We start from the raw sequence: 9,326 nt of genomic DNA on the forward strand, positions 1-9,326 counted from the left end.
TTCAGTCCACCAAGCTGTCAAATTGCAAGCCTCAAAAGGTAAATCCCACTTCCACTTTAAAAAAAGTCTTAATGAAATGTCATATTAAAATTCTGTTGGCATATTTCTGATCTTTTTGCATTGATAGAGAAGAAGGTTTCTTTAAAAACTGCATTTAAAAAATAAAACAACAAAACAATCCAATGATTGATGAAAATACTAACACTGCAATTATCCTATCCATTCCTACTAGGGAATAACATCTAGATACTTGTCAACAAAGCCAGGGTTGCACACATCAAAAATCTCATCCTCTCTGAGATTAGTCACAGTCTTATCAAGCATGAAGAAATACCCATTTAATTGCTAAACAACTCAGACCCACAAAACTTTGTGTTAGAATTCTGCTTTTAATTCAACAGTCCAGACAGTGACTCTGGCAAAAGTTTGCAGCACGCTTCCTTCTAGGAAAGACGTGCTTTCTACTTTAAACTTTCTGCTTTCTGTTCTATTCCTTGTTCAGAATGAGGGAAGCTGGGATACTCCACAAAAACAAAAAAATCACTAAACCCCCAAACACTAGGTAACACATGCACTAAAATGCACAATGCAAAGACACTCAAATGACCAATTATCTGCAAAACTAGGTTAAATTCAGCACAAGCCAGAGCTCCTAAGCCTGGACAAATCCAAGCTAACTCCTGCCACACTCTCACTTTGTCTGTTAAATCAATCAGAACAGCCACTTGTGAGACAGCTTAGGGGGTTCCATACACAACAGTTAGCATCTGAGCCAACACACGGAGCCAAAGTGCCAGACACTGGGGTGCCTGCTGTAGAAGAGACTTGTGGGACACACAGGAATACTGAAGAGTAGAAGAGGACGTAGATTTATGTTCATCAATCCCACTAGGAGTCACCTGGCTGTCTCTCTCACTCCCAGCAATTGCAATACAATATAGGAATAGCAAGCTGTGGCTCTGCAAGTTGGATCCTGCACGGCTTATCAGCATTGGCTCCACATGGTATGAAACCACTTGTCTTGCTCCCAAATGGGCTTGATCCCAGGAGCAGCGGGATATTTACACAGCACTGCACACAAGCCAATTTGGTGCATGCAACCACCTGGTCATATCTGCATCCTTGCACAACCTACCACTTAAACCACAGAGAGAAAGAGCAGTTCATTCTGATAACTACCTTTTTTTTCTCCTTCTCAAGTAGCTGCCCTAAATAAAACTTCACGGGAGATGCATTAAAAAGAAAATTAGAAAAAACAAAGACTTTCAGACAATAGCAGCAGGAAAAGGCATTATTTCATTTCTGCTAACAAGTCTCAGTAGCTCCAAGCTCTGTGTAGGACTGAAAATCTGACAAGAGACTACACCTGTAAGGTTGTGATTACCATAAAAGTTTTCTGCAGATTAGTTCAACCAGACTATCAAAAAAGCAGGCTAAGCCATCTTGTTTTGCTTGGCACTGGAACATTTAAGGGGCACAGACAATTCCCACACAGACATGTAACTAGCAAGGGTTTCTTTAAAACATTCCAAATGGTTGCAGGTGTCTGTCTACATCTTGTCTCACCTGCCCTCTCCTTGCTGCCTTTTCAGCACATACACAAGTGTCTCCTGCACAGGGTCTCTTCCCTCCTAGCACATTCAGGAATACAAGTTTCCAAATCACTTATTAAAAAATGCTTTCACTAAGCATAGCAAACACAGTATGCAACTAATACGTAAGTTTACCTCAGGAACTGATACTATACACTGAAGCTCTACTTGCTCTCTTGTCCACTACAGTTTCATTAAAAAAAAAAAAAAGTAAGGAACAAGCTAAAATCAACTCCAACAGTTTAAAAGCAAATATTTTATGGTTAAGCTCTCAAATTAACAGGATTGCAGAGGGGCAAATGTACAAACTTAAAAATGCATAAACATCACAGAACTCTTCCCTCTAAGAAAATGTCTTAGCTGGATATTTGTTCCTTGAAAATCCAGTAGGGTTTAGTTAGAGGCAGGTAAATCACAAAGGAGTAAACCAGAACCTAAGGTACCCTCTGATTTTCATTCTGTATTTCAACTTAGAACAGCACATCAGGTTGCACAACAGAAGCCTGGTTTAAAGCATACATTACGGCCACGTCTCTCCTCAGAGCCTTGTTTTCTTTCGCAGCACTGAAGTGTCTTGGTTCTTCATCTTCACTGTCTGAAGAAGTGTCTAGGAACTGCACCCCTCGCTGATGCTTGAAATAGGATTGTTTCTTTGTCCTCTGAGCTTCCGGAGTTTCTGGGATGGTGGGATACTCTGTGCAAGGCATTTCGAGAGGAGAAAAAACAGAAGGTAATAAATTTAAATATTTATTTGTACCTAAAACATCAGGTAGCTGTGATTTCTTCTGTAGATACAGCAGTCATTCAAACAGAACTCACATCCTTATGCATGTAAAATTCCTTTAAGCTGTATTCCTTACAGTGATAACTTACCTGGGAAAGGATCTTCAGCCCTCTTACATCAAACAAATAATTTTTATACCACAAAGTTTACGAGAACACCTATCTTAGGTTAATAACTACTGATAAATACATATGTATTTTTGGAGAGAAATCCTGAACTACGTCCAGGATGATCAGGACATGGATAGAAACACAGGCATATGACCGAAGAGAGAAAGACTGATGCATGGAGCAGAGAACACAACAGCTGCACACAACAGCACAACAGAGAGCATTTTCTGTATGAAAGAAATTTTGAAGAAAATAAATTTAAAATAACTCACTGTGGCAGCATTGAATGGGTAAAAAGATAAATTCTAAAAGTACAAGCAATTTATTAACACAAGAAACTAACACGCTTGAAAGGGAAAGGCACCCAGTGAACTAAAACAAATATGATACCAACTGTTAGAGAGTGCACTACTGAAAAGGAAGAAAATAACTCAAAGCTCCATAAAAATGGAGGTTAACAGTGGTTAAAGAAATGGGGGTGAGTGTAACTCAAACTTAGTATCTATGAGGAAATGTAAATAAGGGTTCAATGACTATTCAAAAAAGCAATCATTGAAGCCTTAAGACCTCGGGTTGTTAAAGAAACTTCCCTGTCGGACCCTCCAGGAGCCACCCTGGCAGTCATTCTTACACCCTCTGAGCTGGGACTGAGGCCCCTTCACAGCTACACACCCCACACTCACAGTCAGACCATGTTTCCCACAACAGAATCCCAGACGTCCAGATCCTTAATATAATTTAATCACAGCGCAATAACAGAGTAAAACAGCTCAAACTGGTGTCTCCAAGGAGGGACCCCAATCCTGGGCTTTTATATCCTCACAGTCCAAGGGTGGGGATGTCTGGAGTCATTGGCTTTGCTGTGTCCCTTGGTGTCCAGTCACCTGGCCAGTGCCAGAGTCCCCAAGCCCTTTGATAAGCAAAGGGTCAGCAGGTCACAGCCTCTTGCCTGGGGCTTCTGCCCCCCAGAGCTCCATCTGCAGCTCTCACTGCAGCTGTACACCGAGCTCCCTATACTGAGTGGATTCCTCAAGAAGGTGACCTTAACTGTGCATAGGAAAAACCTAGGATAAGGGGCAGGAGAGTCAGCTACAAAACTCCAGGCAAAGCTGTGTTTTAGTAGTGCAACTGTCAGTGTAAGTCCTCATACAGAAGGATCTTAAATCCTCATAATGCAAATACAGCACCATAGGTATCCTCCCCCCTCTAAACACACTCATCCTTTCTTAAAACTCATATGCCTATAAATCAAACACCAGTGGTGCTGCTAACTCTGGAACCACAATTTCTGCTGGAAATAAAGGTAGTTTCTTCTGACTCCACTCATGCAGAAACCCGCCAAGTCAAATGACTACAGAGTGTAACATCAGTTTGCAAAGCTGATTTGTCAGGATACACTAGACACTAGACACAAATGAAGCTAGAATAAATTAATCTGATAATCAAATTCAGAAATTATCTACAGAGTGTCTAATTCCTTCATCTGTGATAAAAGGTCTCAATTTTAATTGAATTATCATAAAATTCTAAAGCTTTTCAATCACTTTCAAAACACAACAGAGGATTTTAGTAATGATTTTTAGAAGAAGCGAAAGTCTCACTTTGCAAAATTAATCTTGTTATCTTGAAAAGCCCATACATATGTAAACTCAGGAATGCTTAAAAATTATTAGTTCTGAAGCAGTAATAAATTGTCCCAAGACAGACCTCCCTGCATCCAAGACCAACATGTTGGCAGTAGAAGCTTCCTCAGCAGTACCTTCTTCTATCTGTCCATTTTGAAAGATGTGTTGTCCTTGATGCAGTTGCTTCATCTGAAAACCATTTAACTTTTTAGATGAAGACAGGAGAAGAGCAAGAGAGACCTCTGGGAATGTTGTAAAGTTGGGCTAGCAGAGCAAGGGCTATCTCAATAGGACAGAAATACAAGATGCATAAAAAGATGTGAATGGAAATATCAAAACAGGTCTATAAGAAGCATGAGAAATTCACATCTATACTGAATTAACCATTTTCATGATCTTTGCCTTGTAGTTTAGACTTAATTCCAAACATGTTCCTCCTGCAAGTAGTATGACATGGAAATGACAGGTACCCATGACAACTTTGCTAAGAAGCATCTTTAGTGGATTTTAAAACAAAACAAAAACACAAGAAAATTTTACAAAAATAGTACGGTTTAAAAAATAATTTTATTCATTACAGTATAAAGGTTTATATTTAAATAAAGAGTATTTACTGTTTCATTTGGTGATTTCTCATTTTATTTTTACTTTATTTAGCAATCACTGTCCAGTCTTCATGACAACTCCTAACTCCCATACCTATAAAATGCTGAGTGGCCTGGGGAAAAAAAAAAAAGTATTCTCACTCTCAAAAGATCCAGTACTTCCTTCTCCCCCTCCTCCACTGAACAGAATCCTTTATCAAGGGGGGGGGAAACAGAAATCACCCATGTAATAAGTAGTCCTCACATTCAGAGCAAATTACAAACTTGTAAAGTAGTAAGAGATTTAAGTTATTGCCACAACATGTTATTATTGGAGGTAGAATTTTCTGATTCTAGGCAGTTAAAAAGAACTATTAAGGAATGCCTGCAATCATAAGACCGGTATTTGATTCTAAGGCCAGAAATAAGAACACACTGAAGCATCCCTACATGTAGGTATTAACATCAAAACCAAAACCCAACTACAATCCATTTTTGCTATCATAAGAAGAGAATACACTGCCCTGTAATTCTAAACACAACCTCCTACTCAAACCATCCATCACATTCCGAGAAAGCCAGCACCTTCTCTCCCAAGTAAAAACAAAAGAGAGGTAATACTTAGAGGCTTGCCACATTTACTAACACTGTCCAACAAACATTGTTGAATGGAAAGTAACTTCCGCCTAGTTTTGGATAGTATCAAGCATATGCTGCTCAAGTTTACAAGCTAAAAAATACTCCATTTTCAAAGGAAAGCCTTTTTTATAGGCTAAAATAATCCTAAATAGCAGTGTTACTTTAAGGGGCTTCTTGAACCTGCCCTTTAAAAATTATTACTTCAACATATCTTCCCACGAATCCTAAGAAATGTTCACTAGGTACTGCAGTCATCACTTTCTTCCAGAAATATTTTAAGCAGAATTATACTCTGTGAAAAAGACAGTGCTTCCTCAGACCATGAAAGAAATGACTACAGATGAGAACAAAAAAGTGCAGTTCCAGTGCAAGTGAACTCTCAGCATTATAACCTCAAAGTGCAGTCATTTGGGACTGCATATTCAAACAGCATGGACAGGATATCAACAAAGTCAACCATCAATAACAGGAATATATACTGTAGTTTAATTTAGTCTACAACTTTTATTTCAATTCATTGTTGAAGCTTTGTAAGCGTGCTTTTCAAGATTTGAGTACAAATCTCATTTTGAAAATAATGACAGTAATTATTCTAATTTGTATAGTTCTAATAGAGTTCTGCTCTATTTCTACAATTGGAATAATTTCATTATTACAGTACACCAGACTATTTGCATAATTAAAAACATGAATGAAAATTAAGAAGATGCTTCACTGTTTTCTTAACAGACTAAGATCAACCAAACTATTGAGTAATACTAACTTTATAGAAAATTCTAGTAAGCCACTCCAATGCATTTTTCCAACTCTTTACAGATGTCTTTCAGACATAATTTGATAACTAATTAAAACTAATTTGATAGCTAATTAAAACTACTGATGGGAAGTACCTGGCAATTAAAATGGGCCTACAACAGAACCAACCAGAACGAAGCCCGCGAACTCAAGCCCAATGAAGAGCTAACAAGTGACTATGGGAGGGGAGTTGAAAAAGTGTAAAAGTTCCTGTTTGTCTCTATTGAGCTTGCAGGCCATTGGAAGAGCAGGGGTCTCTCCAGGCCGCCCAGCATGCTGATTTGCTTATTTGCACTTTATATAAACCTTTTAATAAAAATTGCTGCTGTATTTTGATTTGGTTTATTTACCTATAACACTCTCAAGACCTCATTTCCCCAGTTTCTTGTACAGTTATTGTGTTAATCCACTTTGTTTGTCTTCAGAAGAAATACAAGTAATTGTTATCCTCACATGATTCACTGAGCATTAGGGCAAGTTATTTTTTGTTAACTTGGTGTAAACTGCTTCTTGTACAGAAGAACTTAATAGTCTGACTTGTGTATTTAGCAGTAGAGCACACAGTGCCATAAGCTTATCATGTCTGTACCTTTTCCATGACAATTCAACAACAACAACAAAAACAAAAAAACCAAACAAAAAACCAAAAAACCACACTTGTCTGTTTTATTTGACCCAAAGCAAGAAAAAGTCTCTCTTCCTGACACTAGTTAGGAAACAAGAAGGGCAGGCATCTGCTAATCAAATCTTGTCTCCTCTATCACACCTAAGCGCCTCGCAGCCTGCAGACAAAATTTGAGTATTTTATTTTTGGTTAACTTCTGCAGATGGAGAAAGTGTGATTGGATTTTCAAAATAGTTCTTAATTCTTTTAAATAGGTTACATAACAATGGTGTGATAATAAGTGGGGGAAAAAAGTCACTCAACCATTCCGTCTTCTTTACACACTCAGTAGCTGTGGAAGATGAAGTATTTCTAAATGCAAAGCACTACTACTTACATCTCTATTTTAAATGCTAATTAGTACCCTGGTTCCAGCATCTGCATCCATGGACTCTCACTTCAGTAGGACGCTGTCTGTAACTTTGCCTGCACTTGTACTCTACTGTGTTTTACTGTCAGCCACCACCATCTCCCACGAGTTTCCCTCACAACTAGTCAGCCTTACACTACAGTTCATCTTTTAGGCTGCCCTTTATCCTTCATTATCTGGTATCTTAACTAATAAATTGGATATTGCATCCCTTCTCCTCCACTCCTGTGGAATCTAAGCCAAGGGACACCAGTATTTTGAAAAATAGCAAGCTCCAAAGTTTGTTGGCAGTTGTGGTCTAGCTACGTGCTTACACTGACAAAGTCCACAGGCATATTAAAGGAATAAATATAATATTAAAATAAAATAAGCCACTAAGACAAGCCACAAAACAAGCAGCACCATCCCTTACTTCACGACTACACTCACAGGTCAAGAATGGTCCCCGCACTCAGTAACTCCTAAAAGCACAAGACAGTGATTTATTGCAAACAGGAAGACAACACCTGTTCCAAAGGTCACTTCCTCAGAGTGCCCGTTTTTCCATATAACTATTACAAAGCACACACATGCAGAAGCCAGAACTAACAGTTGCTTGCTTTTTCTGTTAAGTTCTCCCTGTCACCAAAAGATTCTTTTGCTAGTGGACAGGCAACTCAACTTCAGACTGGCAACCCTCAAGCCAAGACTTAGAGGTTTTACATGTATTTTTTTTAAACATAAAACACGGATTGATATTTACTAATGTAAACACGAGAGCACTCCAGTCAACTGAAAACAACCAACGTGCACAAAACCAAAACTAATGGAAGGGTAAATATCCATCTACTATAATTCTGACTTGGCTCAGCTTTAGAAGGGCAACCTCTCCTTGCATGTGAAAGGCTCTCTGTGATCACATAGATAAGGTATTATGATAAACTGCTTTCCACCAAGAGGAAGTCCTGTGCAAAACAAATGTAGTTAAACAACATCAAGGTATATTGTTCCATTTCTGAGTAAATGCACAGTCAGAGTCTGTCTGCTCTCTTCAATAAAACTTGTACTTGACCACCGTATCAGAAGTTATATAGACTGTCTGAGATGTATCAAATAATCAGCAGCAATGTCTGTTTTTCCAGTCTTACTCCTTCAGTAACAATGTGATTATGCAGTCAGCAACCATTTCACTTGTTTATTAGGAATCCAAATGGGATCAGCACACCTCTACTGTACAAGTCAAAGGAAACAAATAAACTAAACAAGCAAGTTTTTCACATTTCCATGAAGACCCCAAGCTTCTGCCCAAAAAGAGGACGAACACACTATGAAACTATTAACACACACAGTTTGTGAGAATCAGTAGCAGCTTTCTCAGTCCTTTACAAAACCAGGCCCAGTTGAAAAAAAACCCTGGTTTGTTGTATTTTCAGTTTCTTCTGTGATATTCCATATCACCTTAGCCAAGGGCTCTACTGAAAAAGTTAAGCCTACAGTGTTGCACTTAACAAACAACTAAAAGCTACCTTTTTTCTTTGAAAATCCTGAAAATTCAGTGTAAAATAAGTACCAGTAAAGAAAGTTAATAAATAGGAAAACACAGCATAACTTCAACATTTACTTTGAATGTTATTTACTCACTTAAAGTAATTTCAGAAGACTTGCCTGTAAATGCACAGGTTCAACCAGAGCAAACACTTTAACAAATGAATACATTTTGGTGGAAATTGTTGTGCACAGAAAAATACATCTGTAAAACAGGCAAAAAGAAAAGAAAAAAAAAGACAAAAACCAAAACAAAAGACAATTATTTTATTTCTAGGAATTAAGTATTGACACTGCTCTGATGCTGCATGCAAAACACCTAACTCACCAGTTATCTCTGTCGCATCCGAAGCCGGGGTGTCTGGCTTGTTGCTGTCATCTGTAGCTTCATCCTCCTCCCCTCCAGCGGCACCACCCGCGACAGCAGCATCAGATACCTCCCCTGGGGCTGCTGGAGGGGACAGCGACTCCCGATCCGCGTCCTTCCTCTTCTCAAAGCGAAATCGGTCCAGATTGTAGAGACTCATATTCTTAACCTACCCCTCCAGTCCGCAGGAGAGGAGACGGGCTCGGCCGGGCAGCCTCTGTGGGAAAACCCAGAGAGAGAGAGTCGGCAGGGCCCATCAGACACGCATCAGG

At 38.9% G+C, this 9,326-nt stretch overlaps 1 protein-coding gene across 1 annotated transcript in view; it reads right to left on the reverse strand.

Moving 5' to 3' along the window:
• Positions 1-9,268, reverse strand: part of SMARCAD1 (SWI/SNF-related, matrix-associated actin-dependent regulator of chromatin, subfamily a, containing DEAD/H box 1) — a 41,512-nt gene extending 32,244 nt beyond the window's left edge. Inside the window, exons 1-2 of the mRNA XM_008925650.3 lie at positions 9,016-9,268; positions 2,112-2,286 (exon numbers count right to left, since the gene is read on the reverse strand). Of these exons, the coding sequence (XP_008923898.3) occupies positions 2,112-2,286; positions 9,016-9,214 (374 nt within the window). The 5' untranslated portion in view covers positions 9,215-9,268. The remainder of the gene's footprint in view (positions 1-2,111; positions 2,287-9,015) is intronic.
• Between the last annotated feature and the right edge of the window lie 58 nt (positions 9,269-9,326).

The sequence above is a fragment of the Manacus vitellinus genome, unplaced genomic scaffold, assembly GCF_001715985.3.
Source record: "Manacus vitellinus isolate BGI_N305 unplaced genomic scaffold, ASM171598v3 scaffold_0_pilon, whole genome shotgun sequence".
Classification (NCBI taxonomy): Eukaryota; Metazoa; Chordata; class Aves; order Passeriformes; family Pipridae; genus Manacus; species Manacus vitellinus.